Source organism: Sinocyclocheilus grahami, unplaced genomic scaffold (assembly GCF_001515645.1).
Source record: "Sinocyclocheilus grahami isolate Dianchi unplaced genomic scaffold, SAMN03320097.WGS_v1.1 scaffold916.1, whole genome shotgun sequence".
Lineage (NCBI taxonomy): Eukaryota > Metazoa > Chordata > Actinopteri > Cypriniformes > Cyprinidae > Sinocyclocheilus > Sinocyclocheilus grahami.
In genome coordinates, this window is record NW_015506095.1 from 238,307 (window position 1) to 260,075 (window position 21,769).

At 36.8% G+C, this 21,769-nt stretch overlaps 2 protein-coding genes across 3 annotated transcripts in view; one reads left to right on the forward strand and one right to left on the reverse strand.

The window, feature by feature from the left end:
• LOC107564210 (synapse differentiation-inducing gene protein 1-like) overlaps positions 1 to 1,034 on the reverse strand; it is a 39,705-nt gene extending 38,671 nt beyond the window's left edge. For both annotated transcript variants that reach the window (XM_016249220.1, XM_016249217.1), the window contains exon 1: positions 724 to 1,034. The gene's annotated coding sequence lies outside the window, so the exon portion shown is untranslated. The remainder of the gene's footprint in view (positions 1 to 723) is intronic.
• Positions 1,035 to 5,869: 4,835 nt separating this feature from the next.
• On the forward strand, positions 5,870 to 9,207 carry LOC107564215 (cullin-9-like). The gene is made up of 2 exons (XM_016249224.1): positions 5,870 to 6,032; positions 8,540 to 9,207. The coding sequence occupies exon 2, from the start codon at positions 8,545 to 8,547 to the stop codon at positions 9,205 to 9,207; it is 663 nt and encodes a 220-aa protein (XP_016104710.1). The 5' UTR covers positions 5,870 to 6,032; positions 8,540 to 8,544.
• The last annotated feature ends 12,562 nt before the right edge of the window (positions 9,208 to 21,769 follow it).

Below are 21,769 nucleotides of genomic sequence, written 5' to 3' on the forward strand. Positions count from 1 at the left end.
TATATATATATATATATATTTTATACAGGGAACCTGTATAAAAACTTTCACTGTATGCTGTTGAATAACAGCACGTGGCAATAGGTCGTGATTATCCAGTACACCAGCATTATCCCCATTGCTTATTTTTCAAAGCAAGTTTTTCTGTAATGGAACATTTGATTTTTTATTACGTGATTTTTAGTTTTTTTTTTTATCCACACCAGTTTTATGTCATTTGAACTCTTAGTTTCTCTCAAACACTCGATTAAAGCTCATTTCAACACCAAAATATATCATTTTCACAAAGCAAAACATGAATCCGAAGGGTTTTGCACTGCAAGCCTATTCTGAACAAAACAAAGCAAGCAAAAACAGCCATGCGTCCTAGAGCTGTTCATGGAGTCAAATCTGGCTAAGGCACAGAACCTGGTAAATACTAAACATGTTATAGAAGAACCAAACACACTGACCACATCAATGCAAGATTAATTATTTAATGAGTATGATCCTTCACCATTACAGTCATCAATCACTCAATCAACCTGCGCATCAAGTGAGCTCTGCTTTATGGTCCTATGCGTATAACGCACCAGTGCAGGAGTGAGATCAGGGGGGCACGGAGACAAACAGACCACGAGAAAGGTTTCTGTTGCCAGGCTTCAGAAAGGCTGTGATGCACTGATGTCATCTTGGTGCAATCCTTCATTTGCTGTACAAGTTCGTGATCAGACTGTAACTTACCTTCCGAGGTGAGCTGGTGCAGCAGTCACTAAATGTTCATCTGAACAGCGAATAATCTCAATGACTGGGGAAACGTTCGAGTCATATATCCGTTCACAATTTTATTGTTGGAGCAGAGTAATAAATAAAAAGTGCAAGCGTCCAGTTTTTGTCCCCGTTTCGAGAAGTCATCTATCAAGAGTGAGGGGGGGGGGGGGAATCACCAGCAAAAACCTTTCCTGCGGACACGATGTCGATTATAATGCATTTTGCCAGCCGTTTTAATACGACTGCGATCAAGCGCAAAGACGCGTCGAGACGGCTGATGTCCAAGCGCTTGCTTTCTCCTCATCTGCGCTCTTTATATGGATGCGCTCGAGAGTTCCCCTGGGTCCTAAAGCTCGCGCTGGACAGGACCGTTTGTTTTCATGATTTATATGTGTATTTATTGTTTGTGCTTAATTCAGATGTATACTAGGTGACAATACAACAACAGCGCATACCAGCTTCCCGGCGTGGCTGTTATTACGGTAGGCTATGTTAGAACGAAGCGTGCGTTGTTGACCAATCAGAAGCCAGGACCAGAACTTTGGTTTATAAATTAAACAAACTCAATCACGCATTGAGATCAGATTATGACAACATGTGCATAGACAAACAAATTAATAACAACATTCAAATAAAATCTTAAGAAGTGGTATTAAAATTAAAATATGAAAGTAAATATTTATCTTCCTTCCTAAATTAGGCCCGTTCTTCGTATGTCGCTAACTCAGTTAGCTGGATTTGATTGTTGATGATTTGGCGTGATCTTGGATTGGTTGGTTCTTCGAAGCTCATCCCGGAGTTGCTGTCAGAGCCAGTGTTGGGGAAAGTTACTTTTAAAAGTAATGCGTTACAATATTGCGTTACTCCATAAAAAAGTAACTAATTACGGTACTTAGTTACTTTTAATGGAAAGTAATGCGTTACGTTACTTTTGCGTTACTTTTTAAATCTGGACAGGGCTTGCTTGTTTGTTTTTAAAATAAAAAAGTTATATTTTTGGCGAATATAAAAGCCTTTCACACCAAAAGTGAAATGAATAAGCCTCAGGCTGAAGGGAAAGTACATTTACGTCCGTACAGTAGAAAGCAGAAGAAGAAATTTCAACACAAATGTTCGTCTAGAGTAATTTGTGCTTATTAGTACGGTTGAACTGGATCATCGAAGGTCAACTTTTCATCTCGGATGTAATAAGCGGCGTACGAAGAACGGGCCCCTGTTCTTTGTATTATACAGCTGTGAGCCACAATCTAAACAGACAAATTACAGTGAAATTATTTAATGCTGTCTACATCAATATTGTATATTTGGCATGTTAAATCTTAATGTCAAAAACGTGCATGTTGTTTATTGTTTTAAGAGAGAGTATAAGGAACAGGGCTGGCCCTGATCAATTTGGTGCCCTATAGACTAGATTTTAGCTGGTGCCAGCCAATTCCACCACCAATCATTCACACAGAAACTGCATAGCTTTACCACATAAAACAAATAAAACATAGGCTGCAATATAAGTAAGAGTATTGCACAAAAAACGGACATTAAGGCAGCTACCTAGATATTTAAATGAGAGCACTTCAAAGGTAAATGCAATATATAATCTAAACTTTATCACATTGTAAAATTCCAATACTAATATGTATGTATTAATTCCTTCATTTCAGATATTCTTAAATTTAGGGATGCACTGATCTTGATTTCGCATGTCCGAGTCTGACTACCCATTTTCTTACAAGCAAATCTGATTCCTATTAATTAATACATATAAAAAAAATTTTAAGCAAGAGACAAGAAAGAATGAAAATATGAGTAAACGAACAAGAGGTTTATTTTGCACTATTGCAGGCCAAATCATTATCATCATTCATAATCATAATCAAATCCCAAGTATGGGCAATAGTATATAACCACACCTGGCTTATCAAACACAACTAATAAAAATAGGGGGAAAGGCTGAAGATTTGATTCTGCATAAAGTTGGTGATTTGCAGAATTTAGACCCTATGTAGAAATTAATTTTGCAAATAACTGGGGGGGGGCCTGCACTGATGCTCTCAACTGTGCAGCAGTGATTTTAGCAGGATAATATAAAACAAGAAGTGCTTGGGTCTGGACCACAGCAGGTTAGGTGTTGTTTTTGCTAACTTTATTCAGACGCTCAATTGCAACACTGCCATCCAGTGTTTAAAAAGTAGAAGACAAACGGTTTATGTATTTAGATGCAATATTAAAGGGATAGTTCACCCAAAAATGAGGAAGTTGATGTTTATCCGCTTACCCCCAGGGCATCCAAGATGTAGGTGACTTTGTTTCTTCAGTAGAACACAAATTATGATTTTTAAGTCCAGCCGTTACAAAACCGACTTAAAACTAAAAGATTGCATTCTCTCGCGCAAACTCATTCGGGAGTGGTGACTTTCCACGTATTCCCAACTTCTGAGCCTGCTCGCCTGAAGTTATGGTTGATTGCTCTTCGGCTGGATATCAACACACCCATTAACGTAAACTACGCCAGAGCGCGTACACACCTCACGCACCGGATGCCGTGCACGCGCTCAAAGACAGTTGGACATAGTGGTGTATTAGAGGTAAAAAAATGATATAAATACTGTTCGGTTTCTGGCACAAACCGATCGTGTCGTGTCGTTACGAGCCGCAGGGTTTAATTTGGATTTGTCTGTGCATGTTTTTTTTACTCATAGATTTTGTTACCATTGCCATGCATTATACAACTGACAGACTGCAACGGTTGGACTTAAAAATCATCATATGTGTTCTGCTGAAGAAACAAAGTCACCTACATCTTGGATGCCCTGGGGGTAAGCAGATAAACATCACATTTTCATTTTTGGGTGAACTATCCCTTTAAAGGTGAATTCCATTAAAACGGGTACAGTTTTGGAGCATTAAGATTTTTGTGACATTATTTATCAGCTATATCTATGTATGTATGTATATATATGCACATGCAGAAGTAGGCTATAAGAATCTTCACGAACATACAGGTGCATCTCAATAATTTAGAATGTCATGGAAAAGTTCATTTATTTCAGTAATTCAACTCAAATTGTGAAACTCGTGTATTAAATAAATTCAATGCACAAGGAACAGTAGCTTGCTAATATTAGGGCTAACCCTAACAACTATAAAATTAGATCCTTATTTTTGAAAGAGAATATTTCTACGCCTTCTGTTATTTTCTACTGGAACAATATCTTTAATAATGTAAAATTGGACTCAAGTTTGGACATTACCTCAAAAATTCCTCCTTACAAATAAGGCTAAGGAAATCTAATATAAATTAATTCATAGAGTTTATCCTACAAAAGAATTTCTACACATTGTTTTTTATTGAAATTAATTTCAAGTGCTCTTTTTGTGAATGTTCCACTGAAACATTTTCTCATTTATTTTGGTCCTGCTAATATACCCAGCATTTTTTTAATATTGTGGAGGTTTTCATTGTTTATAATATTTTTAAAACATTTTCCTTATCTTATAAACATGTGATTTTGGGTTATTATTATATCAGGGATTGCTCTTTAAAGGATGTTGGTTTTATTATGCACTTTATTTTATTTGTATGTAAATTTCACATTCATAAATGCAAGTTTACAAAGGGCAAACCTCTTTTTATAGTGCTTGAAAAAGAGAATAAAATGTATATAGATGTGACGTCAAAATCTAAAAATAGTAAAGCAATTAAAATGGTTATATGCTCCTCCTTTAACATTTTCACATAAAAACAAAAAACATTTAATGGTTCTTACCTGCAAAGTACATTTTCTGTAATGTAAAATATATAACGTGTAAAATATGTATAATACATATTTGTCTGTAAACTGATGCTTATGTACCCGCTCTCCTTTTTTCCCTCTTGTTCCTTGTTCCTTCTTGTCGATGCATGTGAAATGTTCTTTGTTATACAGTGGGAGATGGCATTGTACATGCTATTTGTTAAAAAATATGAACAAATTCTGCACCAATTAAGTAAAACAACGAGAATATGTTTACAATTGGGTGCGTATTCAGTCAATAGAGAAAAATACAAAAAGCAAAGGCAAAAAAATAGACCAAACTATCTTCAGTGCTAAAGGTTACAACAATGGACAAACACTTAAGGAGATCAAGGCACAAAACAGAGACATCAGATGAGTAACTGCATCAGCTAAACAATTAATTGAAAATGCATTAGCAATAAGTAATCTTTTTCGTTTGTGCACGTGCGCTTTAGTTTTGAAATATTCTTCAGGAATATGTTTTTGTTCAAAGGACCTTGAACTTTTGGTGCGCGGATTTTTGCACATGCTATATGTTAACAATAAAGCATTAAAGGGGTCATATGATGCGATTTCAAGTTTTCCTTTCTCTTTGGAGTGTTACAAGCTCTTGGTGCATAAAGAAGATCTGTAAAGTTGCAAAGACTAAAGTCTCAAATCCAAAGAGATATTCTTTATAAAAGTTAAGAGTCAGCCACGCCTACCTAAAACGGCTCGTTCTAACACGCCCCCACATGTCTACGTCACGATGTGGGAAGATTTGCATAACGCCACCCAAATGTTCACGCAAAGAAAGAAGGCGTAACTTTTATTCTCGCTGTAGTATTGTTGTTGCCGCCGCCATGTCGTGAAGACGCTGTGTTCTTTGTTGTGAAAGCGAAACTACTTTGTTTGGTCTTCCAAAAGAGGACGATATCTGCTTCGTCATGCCTGGAGCTGATCCGTGCTGGCCGCTGAGGGAATGCAACAGTATGGTGAGGGGCGTAACATTTCCGTCACACGCTTGAGGTATTTGGCCAATCACAACGCACTGTATAGCTGGCCAATCACAGCACACCTCGCTTTTTCAGACCGATGAGCTTTGTAAAAATTGACGCGTTTCAAAAAGGCGGGGCATAGAGGAGAAACAATAATGTACAGTATGTGGAAAATAACGTGTTTTTTTTTTTTTTACTTTAAACCGCATAAACATTTCATTACACCAAATACACAAAATAATGTTCTTTTTAGCAACATCATATGACCCCTTTAATAATCAAGTATTAGGGCTGTTGTTGTTGTTGTTCCTCCATGCCTGCAGATGGCAGTAAAGTGTTGCTGCACCCAGACATTGGCGCACAGGCGAGCTGAACTCATACCTGTTCCACAGGAAGCAGGACTGGACTACACTTTATACAACAGGCAGCAAAAACGACTTCAGGCTGGGCAACGATACGCTACCACGGAGAAGAAAACTCCATCCACCCCGGGGGAAAGTCGAGAAGGAGGGGAGGCCCTGCAACACCGGAGGTGAGTCCGAGCGGAGCTCTGCGGCTCTCGCAGGGCTTTTTATGTCTTTTTGACACAGAGGCCGCACTGACAGCTAGTTACAGCATATACCCCGCTAGCGACGCGACGCAGCTAACTACAACGCTCGCTTCGCGCGGCTTTCACTCTATAAAGTTTTATTTTAACGCGTTTCAGTTTGACGCGTCGCGTCGCGTCTCGTTGCCCGCTCGCAGTGTTGATGTTAGCGCTAATGCGCGCTTGCTCAGCTCAGCTCTTTCACCGCGTCTCAGGAGAAAAAGCAGCGCGGCTGGAAGGGCTCAGACGCCGCCAGATGCGAGTCCTCCGCGCGAACACATCAGGCCCACATGGCGCTGTTTAGCAGCATTGCTAGCGGATGACAGCAGCTGTGAGAAGTAATAAGACTGTGTATGTACGTAAGATTTCTTTATAAGCTTGAAACTTTGTTAGAGATCGATAACAATTGATGTTCTGGTGATGCTAGCAAACAATGTTTCACAAAACAAAATGTCCCAAAATAAAGCATGTGTCATTTTTTAGTCCCCTCGTGTCATTCGTGACTAAGTCCTAATGAGATGTTAGATGCGATGACTAATATTTTAGACTTGGGTGTAGAAAATTAGGTAGTTTTGGTGCCTTGCAGCATTGGTCACCATGAATTTCTTATAATGAGATGTTAGATGCGATGACTAATATTTTAGACTTGGGTAAATTAGGTAGTTTTGGTGCCTTGCAGCATTGGTCACCATGAATTTCTTCAAAGTTGATCCTTTTTATGTGTTTTGTGGAAATATAACAGGATATGGGGGACAATATGAGACTGAGTAGTCAACGGCAGACAGAAATGTAATTTTATTGTGAAGTATCTCTTTAATGTGACACTTGATTATGGACTTTACAGGAACATCCTAACACTTTAGTCTTCTCTTATCCTGCTTGGAATTTTCGGATGTAATAGTTCACCCAAAAATGACAATTCTGTCATTTACTCACTCTCGTCGGTCATCTTCCAAAAGCGAGTTAAGATTCTTTTTAAGAACACCTAGAAATTTCTGAGCCTCCTTTGAAAGTTAGTTCCACTAAAACCTTTCCATCGTCATTTACTCATTCTCATATCGGTCCAAACTCATAAGACTTACTTTGTCTTAGAAACACAAATGCAGATGTTTTTAATAAGATTTTTGTCCCCCCACTGAAAGCCAGCTCACCCAAAACTTCTTCAAAAGGTTCAGACAACATGGTTCCCCTTGAAACACGTATGCACATTTTTAAAACTGAAGCTCAAACATGCTTGTTGATGTGTAAAAACTTGAAAATGCTTCAAAAAGAGCATAAAGACATCATAAAAGCACATCAAATATGGTAAACAAATTCAAACATGCTCATTGACGCATGAGAACCAATGAGGTTTCTTCTCACACGTCAAGCAAGTACAGTTGAGCTTTCGTTTACCAACTGTACACTGATAAATGCTTATATATGAATACAAGCCTGCATTAAATGTGCTTGTCATGTAAAGTGATCATGTTTTTTCAAAAGACTTGGATTAAATTGCACAATTCATATGGATTACTTTGACAATGTCTTCTTGAACGTTTTAGAGCATCACAAGTTTGGGTGAATGGATTTTCAATGAGGGACAGAAATCTCTCAGTTTTTATTAAATGTCTATATTTGAACCAAAATCCTATGGATTTGGAACAATATGAGGGTGAGTAATGATGACGGAAACTTCATTTTGGTGTGAACTTTCCATTTAATATGCTGATGTTTAGTGCTACTTCACCTCATATTGTTCCAAACCCATAATATTTTAATTAAAATGATTATATTTTAATAGAAGCCTAAATTAAATCTGTTCATCGTATAAAGACTTCGCTTAAACCTCTGAATTCATATTAATTTCTTGTACAATCTATGACATTTTTGAAGTGTCAATGTTTTGTGTGATTGGGCTTTCAGTGGAGGGACAGAAGTCTCAAGTTTCATAAAAAATATATTCATTTGTGTTTTCTCCCCCCCAAGCAATAATAAAAGTACACATTTAATTTACGATGTGTCTTAAATCTCATTTTGTAAAAAAAAAATCGTGAATCGAATGGAATTAAATCGTGAATCTAATCAAATCGTGAGTTGAGTGAATCGCTACATCCCTATTTGTTATACTTGTATTTTTAAAATAGTTTTTGCCATGAAAATAGCCTAGGATGCTGACATGGCATTACATAAATATATACTACTACTACTCGTCCAGAAGTGAGCAGAAAAAAAGGTGGTACTCTCATAAAACATACAAATAAAGATAATTTTAGATGTTTAATTACTATTTGGAGCAATGGGATCGCTAGAAGAGGGCTTAATGAACTCATTTTTGTGAAAACCTCAAATTCGACCAAAACTGACATTTTTCACTTCTTTTGCCTGTAGCTCAAAAGTAGACCGTGCGCATTACGACTCATTTTACCAGCACGGGTCACATATCCTCATTATATCACTCTTTGTATCCTCAGCTATCATGGTGGGTGAGCGCCGCAACGGTAACCTGCTGGTTCAGCTGGGCCCGAAACTGCAGGCTTTCCCAGAGGAGCTTATCCGACAGAGGAGGACTCACGACAACCAGACGGAGTACCTGATTCGCTGGAGCCTGCTGGTTGTGGATGACAGCAACAGCTCAGGCTGCAGCAATGAGGCGAGCGGTGGCGGCAGCAGTTCGGGCGGCGGAGGCTCTAGTGGCTCCACCTCAGGAGAGAGCAAGAGCGAGAGCATCCTCATGTGGATGTCCACAGAAGACGTCTACGCCAACTGCCCCACTCTGCTAGGCAAGCGCAAGGCTGACTCCCAGAGGCCTCTGCTGGAGGAAGAGGAGCGGCCCAGCGGCCAGTTCCCCGCAGATGTGGACAAGGGAGAGCTGTTGGACATGAAAGATGACGTGAAGAATCTCGTGTGCCGCGCCCGGAAGAAGATGTCCAAGAACAGCGACTTCGGGATAAGCATCACGCACACCATCCACGTGCTGAGCGCCTACGCCAGTATCGGCTCACTGGTAGGAGTCTTCAAGGAGACCGGCGCTCTCGACCTGCTCATGGAGCTGCTCTGCAACAAGGAGCGACAGACCAGGCGCAGCGCTGGCAAGATGCTGCGAGCCCTGGCTTCTCACGATGCCGGTGAGTCTGGCTAGAGCCCTGCATTTCAGCCCTTTTCATTACTTTTTTTATGCCCCTTGGGCTGGGCTTCGGGCCCCTTTTCACGTCATAGTTCAGACGCGGGCCTCGCGCCTGTTTGAGGCTTCTCCTTATTTTTATATTTTAGACATCCATCAATTAGTGATGGAAAAACATTGCCGCGCTGGTGGAAACAACACGAGACCGTGCTAGCGGCTCAACGGTGTTTATTGTCCCGCCAGCAGCGGTATGGTGCGTGCCGTCAGCGCAGCTGAAGAGTTCTGCGTTCAAATGCACGCAATAGGCTTAAGCTTGCCGCAAAGCACCGGCAAAAGTAATTACCATAAATGTGATGGGGAAATAGTAAGGAGATATTTCAGTTATTTACTAATAAACTAGTGTTTTCTGAGTCAGTGTCGCAAGGATGAAGTTGCCTATCCTGACTCACCATCTCCTCATTAGACGTGCCTTTAGAGAGAAGTGCATCTTTACGGATTATGATTATAATGAAAGAGTTTTTGTTTTTGATTTGTTTTATTTAGTTAAGTAGTAATTTTAAAGCTTTATACAGATATATTTATCATGTCTGTGAGGCATGTATTCGCTGAGTTTCGGTTCATTTTTGTGAAGCGCTCCTGTTTAAGACCGAAACGGCAGAAAGCACATCATGTTGGTTTTCTTTATTTTATAAAAGCACAATGTTTTGTTGATATTGTGAGTGCACACAAATAAAAGTAGACCCTTTACAGCTACGAATGATGTATTATTACTCTTACCTTTATGAGCAAAAATGACGGAGTATCCACTGAAAAAAATGCAAGTGAATGCACTGGCGCCTTCATGTCCTGCAAAGCTCGCTTTAGCTTGCACTCTCCGCACAAACTATTGGATATAGCGCACATTTATCTAGGTTTAACGTTTAAACATTGTTATAAGCTTAAACTGTTTTATATCTATAGATTTTATTTTAGGCAAGTCGTGATGAAGGCTAAATTGCTAAATTGATCAAGCATACAGTAGGCTCATTGTCTGCCGCTGGCCGCTTGGTCGTCACTTTAAAAAAAACAAAAACTTATATTTAGCGAACAAAAAATGCTCCAAACATTTTTTTAAAATTAACTTGGTAAAAAAACGAAACGAAATATAATCACTTTGCTATTACATACAAAACTGAACAATTTTAATAGCTGAAACAGTAGTATAAGCCGTTTTGGGAGAAGGGGGAAAAAAAGACTGGCTCGGCCCGGTAATTCTGATAAGCTGTCGGACACGGGCCGGGCCAGGGCCTGAGCGTCTCGGGCCAGGGCCGGGCTAGAGCCTAAATTTGAGGCCCATGCAAGGCTCTAAGTCTGGCTTTTTGCAGTCTTCTATATCTAACTCGTGGATAGTTTGATTGACAAGCTCTGAATGATCACAGGTCTTTTGGCTGTGATCTTTTGAAACTCCTCGGGTACTCTGTTAGAGCTGTTGTTTCCAGTGGTTCAACGTAAAACTCACTTCCTAGGGTATTTCCCTTGAATGAAAAGTCAAACTAAAGTCACTTTCCTTGAAAAACTGCTGGTAATACTACTGAATACTTGCATATATTTCAAACCTTGATCTTAATTATTGATGCAACAAAATGAAAAACATGGACACACATTTAAATAGCTGTATTTTTGGGAATAACTTTCTCTGAATATTGTTATATTGCATTACTTGCATAATTATTGCATTATGCCCATTGCATATCTTTAGTAGCATTTAGACTTCAACCTTTCAATATTGTTTAATATTTTAAGTATTTTACAATTATAAATATAATTGAATTCAAGAACAAAGCAAGTGTGCATTAGTACAATATTCACTTAAACTTTATTCCAGACAAAGACAATATTTCCATCCGTGCTGTGAATAATGCACACAAAAAATCACAATGGCACTAAGTTTGCAAAAAAGCAGTATTTTCTTGTCTAGTAATTTATTCTGTAAATTTGTTTCCATTGTGGTCTATGTGCATGCAAGGGTATACTGTGGATTATATATACACCGCGTGCATAATTATTAGGCACGTTGATATTCTGATGATATTTTTTTTCCAAGCACATTTTACCAATTCCAAACCACATCAATCTTACTAACTACTATTAATTTTGTACTTGATCGTTTATAAGTGATATTTATGTGTTTAGTTGTAAATGACACTTGAAGGACCAGCACCACATCCTCTTGTACCACTTTTTGAGGAATTTATCTTGCAGAATCTGGCAGTAAGTTTTAGGAGCTAATTTTTAGTCAATCCTGCAAGACAGACTTTTCAGGATAGGAGATGGAATAAAAATGAGCTCCTAAAACTTAGTGTTAAATATTGCTTAAATATGGTTTCAATTGTAAGCGAAGATGATCTAATGTTTTTTCATGGTACAAATTTAAAAAAATTTACACACATGCTTTCATAGCTTTTCTCTTAGTCATATGTAGGGCTGGACGATAAATCGATAACGATAATTATAGCGATATAATTTTCCTCGATTAAACGATATGAAGTGTTCGATAAATGTTCGATATAATGTTTATGTGCCAAAAGCGGAACGAAACCGTAACCAAAGTTCAAATGGGAGAGCAGTGAGAGCTCACTAGAGCAGATGCGTTTCCTCGCTGATGAGTCTCGGTCATGCGAGCACTAAACAGCGCTGTGAGGTCAAGTGTGAAGCACTTGAGTTCAGCGAAGAACACGAATGACTCTGTGATTGAAACTAGTTTAAAGCCAGATCAAAAAGCGCTGACAAACAGGAGAAACACCGTGCGCACTGATACAGTCAGAAGACTTTTCAGTCTACAAATCGCCATTTACCATAGATTTACTGTAGTAACACTAACTGCACCATGGTATTTTGGCAGAAATGTGGGTATTTGTTTCGAATTTTATTATATTAATAATGTGACGTGACATGAATTAAATGTAAAGGCCTATATGTTACGATGAAATAAGGTGATGCATGAATTGATATGAATGACATTTTTATTTAACAACTACAATCACAGTATATTGACTGATTTGTTGAACTTCCAAACTTGTAAGCATGTAATAATTGTGACAACATAAAGCACTGACATATAAGCACAAATAAGCCTGGTGTAAACATTAATATGAAAGTCAGTAACAAATCGCACAAACTAAAGTAGATTGCAGAAATATAAAAACAAATCTGTTGCTTTACCACACTACTTTAGCTAATTCAAAGTCACTGTAATAAACATATGTAAACATGTGGACTGCACTTTTTAAACACTGTCTGTTAACTTTAGACCAGTGGTTCTCAAACTTTTTTTAGTCACGCCCCCCCTTTAAACTTATAAAAAATTTTGGCTCTCTTTTCTCTTCCCTTTCACAAACCGATCCATCTCCCATTCTAAGTTACGTCCTTTGGCTGTTTACTGTTTTATTTCTTTTCTTTTTCTGCTGATGGCCCGCGCTCGACTTGAAGCAGCGCTGCTTAGACCGATGGCTGTGTCATCAAAGTACTGCGAGAGCTATAAGAGAGCGGGACGTCTCCTTATGCTTTCTCTCGCCGTACTTTGATGTCATTCACTGATCGCTCTTCAAGTCGAACACACCTCTTTACTCTCGCGTGTCACGTGACCGAGTGTAATCGCAGCCTCTGCGATTGAAAAATCATGTTTTTTAATATCGCAATATTATCGCAAATGCAATTAATCGTTCAGCCCTAATTAAAGGAGTAATGGAATATAATTAGGGCGGCAAAACGATTAATCGCGATTAATCGATTCAAAATAAAAGCTTGTTTACATGCTATATGTGTATGTATATTTATTATGTGTGTGTATGTATGTATGTATGTGTATGTGTATATATATATATATATATATATATATATATATATATATATGTATATGTATAAGTATAAGCCGTTTTGGGAGAAGGGGGAAAAAAAGACTGGCTCGGCCCGGTAATTCTGATAAGCTGTCGGACACGGGCCGGGCCAGGGCCTGAGCGTCTCGGGCCAGGGCCGGGCTAGAGCCTAAATTTGAGGCCCATGCAAGGCTCTAAGTCTGGCTTTTCTATGGTTTCTATATCTAACTCGTGGATAGTTTGATTGACAAGCTCTGAATGATCACAGGTCTTTTGGCTGTGATCTTTTGAAACTCCTCGGGTACTCTGTTAGAGCTGTTGTTTCCAGTGGTTCAACGTAAAACTCACTTCCTAGGGTATTTCCCTTGAATGAAAAGTCAAACTAAAGTCACTTTCCTTGAAAAACTGCTGGTAATACTACTGAATACTTGCATATATTTCAAACCTTGATCTTAATTATTGATGCAACAAAATGAAAAACATGGACACACATTTAAATAGCTGTATTTTTGGGAATAACTTTCTCTGAATATTGTTATATTGCATTACTTGCATAATTATTGCATTATGCCCATTGCATATCTTTAGTAGCATTTAGACTTCAACCTTTCAATATTGTTTAATATTTTAAGTATTTTACAATTATAAATATAATTGAATTCAAGAACAAAGCAAGTGTGCATTAGTACAATATTCACTTAAACTTTATTCCAGACAAAGACAATATTTCCATCCGTGCTGTGAATAATGCACACAAAAAATCACAATGGCACTAAGTTTGCAAAAAAGCAGTATTTTCTTGTCTAGTAATTTATTCTGTAAATTTGTTTCCATTGTGGTCTATGTGCATGCAAGGGTATACTGTGGATTATATATACACCGCGTGCATAATTATTAGGCACGTTGATATTCTGATGATATTTTTTTTCCAAGCACATTTTACCAATTCCAAACCACATCAATCTTACTAACTACTATTAATTTTGTACTTGATCGTTTATAAGTGATATTTATGTGTTTAGTTGTAAATGACACTTGAAGGACCAGCACCACATCCTCTTGTACCACTTTTTGAGGAATTTATCTTGCAGAATCTGGCAGTAAGTTTTAGGAGCTAATTTTTAGTCAATCCTGCAAGACAGACTTTTCAGGATAGGAGATGGAATAAAAATGAGCTCCTAAAACTTAGTGTTAAATATTGCTTAAATATGGTTTCAATTGTAAGCGAAGATGATCTAATGTTTTTTCATGGTACAAATTTAAAAAAATTTACACACATGCTTTCATAGCTTTTCTCTTAGTCATATGTAGGGCTGGACGATAAATCGATAACGATAATTATAGCGATATAATTTTCCTCGATTAAACGATATGAAGTGTTCGATAAATGTTCGATATAATGTTTATGTGCCAAAAGCGGAACGAAACCGTAACCAAAGTTCAAATGGGAGAGCAGTGAGAGCTCACTAGAGCAGATGCGTTTCCTCGCTGATGAGTCTCGGTCATGCGAGCACTAAACAGCGCTGTGAGGTCAAGTGTGAAGCACTTGAGTTCAGCGAAGAACACGAATGACTCTGTGATTGAAACTAGTTTAAAGCCAGATCAAAAAGCGCTGACAAACAGGAGAAACACCGTGCGCACTGATACAGTCAGAAGACTTTTCAGTCTACAAATCGCCATTTACCATAGATTTACTGTAGTAACACTAACTGCACCATGGTATTTTGGCAGAAATGTGGGTATTTGTTTCGAATTTTATTATATTAATAATGTGACGTGACATGAATTAAATGTAAAGGCCTATATGTTACGATGAAATAAGGTGATGCATGAATTGATATGAATGACATTTTTATTTAACAACTACAATCACAGTATATTGACTGATTTGTTGAACTTCCAAACTTGTAAGCATGTAATAATTGTGACAACATAAAGCACTGACATATAAGCACAAATAAGCCTGGTGTAAACATTAATATGAAAGTCAGTAACAAATCGCACAAACTAAAGTAGATTGCAGAAATATAAAAACAAATCTGTTGCTTTACCACACTACTTTAGCTAATTCAAAGTCACTGTAATAAACATATGTAAACATGTGGACTGCACTTTTTAAACACTGTCTGTTAACTTTAGACCAGTGGTTCTCAAACTTTTTTTAGTCACGCCCCCCCTTTAAACTTATAAAAAATTTTGGCTCTCTTTTCTCTTCCCTTTCACAAACCGATCCATCTCCCATTCTAAGTTACGTCCTTTGGCTGTTTACTGTTTTATTTCTTTTCTTTTTCTGCTGATGGCCCGCGCTCGACTTGAAGCAGCGCTGCTTAGACCGATGGCTGTGTCATCAAAGTACTGCGAGAGCTATAAGAGAGCGGGACGTCTCCTTATGCTTTCTCTCGCCGTACTTTGATGTCATTCACTGATCGCTCTTCAAGTCGAACACACCTCTTTACTCTCGCGTGTCACGTGACCGAGTGTAATCGCAGCCTCTGCGATTGAAAAATCATGTTTTTTAATATCGCAATATTATCGCAAATGCAATTAATCGTTCAGCCCTAATTAAAGGAGTAATGGAATATAATTAGGGCGGCAAAACGATTAATCGCGATTAATCGATTCAAAATAAAAGCTTGTTTACATGCTATATGTGTATGTATATTTATTATGTGTGTGTATGTATGTATGTATGTGTATGTGTATATATATATATATATATATATATATATATATATATATATGTATATGTATATATGTGTGTGTGTATGTATTAGGGCTGCACGATAAATCGCATGCGATATTTAATGCGCATCTAGTCAGTAAAGCCGCTTCTGTAATCAGCGGTAAATCTCCATCACATGCGTGCTTTCACATGGAGCAGCATTAACTATACAGAGCCGTTGTACACTGACAAGTTGCGCAAAACCACGATCATATATGCAGACCCTAGTATGTATGTCTGTGAACAGACCCTAGTATGTATATTTATTATGTAGCCTATATATAAATACACACATACATATTAAGGAAAAATAAGTTATGTTTATATATAAAATTAGTATTTATATATAATGTAAATTATATACAAGTGTTTACATACAAATATATTCAATACATAGAAAAAATCTTTTAAAATATATGTGTGTATTTATATATACATAATAAATATACACCGTACACACACATAGTATGTAAACAAACTTATTTTGAATCGATTAATCACGATTAATCGTTTTGAAGCCGTGAATATAATAATATATAATAATATTTTTTGGGATTAATACTGCATTTATACTGAATGTTTTTAGACTACTGTTTTTCATACAAATACCTAAAAGCTGTATAGTTTAAAAATATATATATTTTTACCATGGTATTGATTTAGGTGTGCTATATCTGTGGTTTTAACTGTGTTTATCATGGTTTAAATGTATGCTACTATAAAATACCAATTATTAGGGATGTAACGATTAACCGCAAGCCGGTTGAAAATCGATTAAAATATTTGACGATTCAAATCGGTTGAGATGCTAAACAAATCACGATTCAATTAGGGGTAGGAGTTTATATTAATCCATGTCTGAGGGGAACTTACTGTCTTTAGAAAACTTTAGATGGTATTTTTTCTTTTCATCTTGCCTCTGTATAATGCATAGTAAAGTACATAAGTGCAGCGCTGCTTTGTTTACAGCGGAAACGATTTAAGCGCCACCTGCTGGCAGAGAGTGAATCTGTGTCTCTTTCAGCTCGTCTGCTGTTTCATGCAGATATTTTTATGTAAAGTTTCACAAAACTGAAGTCAAACTATTCTGTTTTTGCTTAAAATTTCGAAATTATACAATTTAATTTAGATTAAAAATTGCTCATGTTGCATGTATGCAGCATCTTTGTTTGGATCATGATTAAAATGCAGTGGTTCTAATTTTAAATGGAAAGAGCACAGACAGAGCCTTAGTTTGTTTATATGAAGAGATTTGTTTTATTTGTTATTGTTTTGGGGCTTGTTTTAAAATTTCAATTTATTTTATTTACATTTACATTATATTTAAATTGTTATTTAGCAGACACTTTTATCCAAAGCGACTTACAAATGAGGACAATAGAAGCAATCAAAACCAACAAAAGAGCAGTAATATATAAGTGCAATATTAGTATATTATTATAATAGTGTTATATTTAAATTTCACTAAGAAATGTGCAGCATTTTGTCCAAGCAATAAAAGGACACATTTAATTTATAATATGCCTTAAATCTCATTTAGTAAAAAAAAAAAAAAAGTGAGTTGAGTGAATAGTTTCATCCCTACCAATTATAAATAAAAAATTTTAAAAAATCACAATTTCCCCATATAAAAATGGGGTTGCTACAATTTTTACAAATGTTATAGATTTTGATAATGAACAAAAATGTGCATCTGCATCCTAACTCAAGCTAATACTACTATCAAATGTGCATTTCTAAGAGACAAAAAAAAGTAATATTAACAATATTATCAGGCAATACAAACCTGTTTCTTGATTTGAAACAATATCACTCATTAGAACATGCAGAAACTAAGAAATTAGATTTATTTTTATTAAAGGAACACACCACTATTTTTGAAAATAGGCTCATTTCCCAACCTCCCCTAGAGCTAAACAGTTGAGTTTTACCGTTTTCTAATCCTTAATCACGATTAATCGTTTTGAAGCCGTGAATATAATAATATATAATAATATTTTTTGGGATTAATACTGCATTTATACTGAATGTTTTTAGACTACTGTTTTTCATACAAATACCTAAAAGCTGTATAGTTTAAAAATATATATATTTTTACCATGGTATTGATTTAGGTGTGCTATATCTGTGGTTTTAACTGTGTTTATCATGGTTTAAATGTATGCTACTATAAAATACCAATTATTAGGGATGTAACGATTAACCGCAAGCCGGTTGAAAATCGATTAAAATATTTGACGATTCAAATCGGTTGAGATGCTAAACAAATCACGATTCAATTAGGGGTAGGAGTTTATATTAATCCATGTCTGAGGGGAACTTACTGTCTTTAGAAAACTTTAGATGGTATTTTTTCTTTTCATCTTGCCTCTGTATAATGCATAGTAAAGTACATAAGTGCAGCGCTGCTTTGTTTACAGCGGAAACGATTTAAGCGCCACCTGCTGGCAGAGAGTGAATCTGTGTCTCTTTCAGCTCGTCTGCTGTTTCATGCAGATATTTTTATGTAAAGTTTCACAAAACTGAAGTCAAACTATTCTGTTTTTGCTTAAAATTTCGAAATTATACAATTTAATTTAGATTAAAAATTGCTCATGTTGCATGTATGCAGCATCTTTGTTTGGATCATGATTAAAATGCAGTGGTTCTAATTTTAAATGGAAAGAGCACAGACAGAGCCTTAGTTTGTTTATATGAAGAGATTTGTTTTATTTGTTATTGTTTTGGGGCTTGTTTTAAAATTTCAATTTATTTTATTTACATTTACATTATATTTAAATTGTTATTTAGCAGACACTTTTATCCAAAGCGACTTACAAATGAGGACAATAGAAGCAATCAAAACCAACAAAAGAGCAGTAATATATAAGTGCAATATTAGTATATTATTATAATAGTGTTATATTTAAATTTCACTAAGAAATGTGCAGCATTTTGTCCAAGCAATAAAAGGACACATTTAATTTATAATATGCCTTAAATCTCATTTAGTAAAAAAAAAAAAAAAGTGAGTTGAGTGAATAGTTTCATCCCTACCAATTATAAATAAAAAATTTTAAAAAATCACAATTTCCCCATATAAAAATGGGGTTGCTACAATTTTTACAAATGTTATAGATTTTGATAATGAACAAAAATGTGCATCTGCATCCTAACTCAAGCTAATACTACTATCAAATGTGCATTTCTAAGAGACAAAAAAAAGTAATATTAACAATATTATCAGGCAATACAAACCTGTTTCTTGATTTGAAACAATATCACTCATTAGAACATGCAGAAACTAAGAAATTAGATTTATTTTTATTAAAGGAACACACCACTATTTTTGAAAATAGGCTCATTTCCCAACCTCCCCTAGAGCTAAACAGTTGAGTTTTACCGTTTTCTAATCCATTCAGCCGATCTCCGGGTCTGACGGTAGCACTTTTAGCTGTAGCTTAGCATAGATCATGGAATCTGATTAGACCGTTAGCATCTCGCTCAAAAATGACCAAAGAGTTGCAACTCTGCAACTACACAAACTACACAAACAAAGTGTCGTCACATTGGAAGTTACTTAGCTGGGGACTATTTTCAGGCGCTGCGTAATATCATTGATATCATGATATGGCAGCAAAGTTCCTTGATTATTACGCCAGAATGAGAGTATAGTTCCTAGCCATATCGGCCTAGAAAATAAAGCGCAGCTTTTCATTTTCCGTCGGTCTTAGTACACGATGTAACTACAGAAAAGTCAAGTTTTAAATAGGAAAAATATCTAAATTTTTGAGCGACAAATTCCGAGTATGGGACACGATACTTGGCCACTTCACTTTCACTTTCACTAATGGATTCACAAGTTTCAAAATCAATGTTCTAAAGCAGCGGTTCTTAAAGGGGTCATATGCTACTATTTTTAAAGATCATTATTTGTGTATTTGGTGTAACAGAATATGTTGACATGCTTTAATGTTCAAAAAACACTATCATTTTTTTTAATTGTAGTTCCTCTATGCCCCACCTCTGTCAAACTAGGCCTGTCATGATAACAACTTTCTGTTGTGAGAGATATTGCCCCAAAATAATTGCGATAAGCGATATTATTGTCATTTTAAAGACCGTTTTATGCCACTGAATATATAATCATAATGTAACAGCATAATAATGCAAGAAGGCCTACACATTTCCAAATGACAAACTTTTAATTTTTAAGAATATTTAGATCATGGAAATTAAGTATCAAAATATTAGATGCCTTAAAAAACCTGAATAAATAGTAAATAAACATTTTCTAACAAAAATGCAAAGTAACAAGTAGAAAAAAAGAAAAATGCACAAAGAACTTGTATGGAGATTTTTCCATCTACAGAGTTTTTCTTCTTTTCTCTGTAAATTAAGGCTGCACACTATTGCTGGAAAACACAATCACTACTCAGCAGTCAGATGTCCGTATGCACAAAATCACAGATCCCTAAACAAGATCATATCTGCAGATTAAACTTTTTTTTTTTTTTTGTTGAAGCATTTTTTAAATTTGAACTAGCACCTCATCACTACACCACGTTATGTACGAGAAGCTGCAAAAGACACAGGCGCAAGTAGAATGTACAAAACATGGTGGCATTAATTTTTAAGTAAATATAATGGGCGTCACCATATATTGCGTCAGCAAAAATGATTGAGGTCATGTACATATATTGTGCAATAAGTTGATATATTGATTATTGCGACAGGCCTATGTCAAAAGCGTCGTTTTCTACAAAGCCCATCCCCCAGACAAGCGCAGTCTGATCTGATTGGCCAGCTGACACAGTGCATTGTGATTGGCCGAAAACCTCAAGGGCGCGTCGGAAATGTAACGCTCTTTCCATAATCGCGAGAGTATACTGCCATGACAGACAGTGGATGACGCTCGTATGTATTTGCAGTACAAAAGCCGTGGTTAAAACATTCGACGTGCTATGATTTCTGACGGGCTGTACACTCCGCTGTGATGTGACCCTGTTCCCCTCACACACACTTCTGCTCAAGTCGCGCTTGCAAAGTTGGTTCTGAGCGATCAGCTTGGTCGATGTCATTTTCAGGATAACTGAACTGACATGGTCAAACTGACGACAATATTAACTGTCTGAACGGTTGCACGACAAATGCGCCAGTGTTGCTTCAGCTCTGCTCGACCGGCCAGTGTGAAACAGAACACAGTGCATCTATGTTTGTCATCTTCTCGCCGCCAGTTATAATCAGAGAACCGAGGATATTATGTTTGTAAGCATAAATACATCTTTGCACGTGTGTTCGTAAGAACGATGCGTTACTCTACACTGCGCAAAATGCATTTGGACAGTTAATAGCAAATACTTAAATAATAAAACTTACTTGCAGTCGCTGATTCAGAAGTGCCAGATTGTCATAGCAAAGTCGGAGTTGACACTTTTTTTTGTTTGTTTTATTTTTTAGAAATAGCCTTTGTGCACATCCAGCCTTGTACTCTCCTAGGTTCACGAAACTGTCATCCATAAAATGCGTTGCACAAATTCGAACATCTGGGTTGTGCTGTTCTGTTGTAAATAAATCTTAACCAATGATTCCTCATTGCATCTACTCTCGGAAGGCCAAGTAAAGTGCTTTTGCTTTCGCACTGAAACACACAGCGTCTCCCTGACTTGGCTGCCACAACACTACTGCAGTTACTGAAGCCATGCCTTCTTTCTTTGTGTGTACATTTGGGCGGCATCATGCAAATATTTCCACATACTAACGTAGACATGTGGGGGCGTGTTTGATCGAGGTGTTTTAGCCCAGTCTGGATCAGCCTTCTCTTTTAGATAGAATAAATCATTTAGTGGGAGACTCTGAGCTTTGTAACTTTGCAGATTTATACAAGCACAAACGGCTACATAACACACTAAAGAAAAAGGAAAACAAGAAATCGCTTCATATGATCCCTTTAATCCTGTTCCTTGTGAACCCCTGCTCTGCACACGCTCTGCATCTCTCTCTCTCTCTCTCTCTCTCTGTCTCT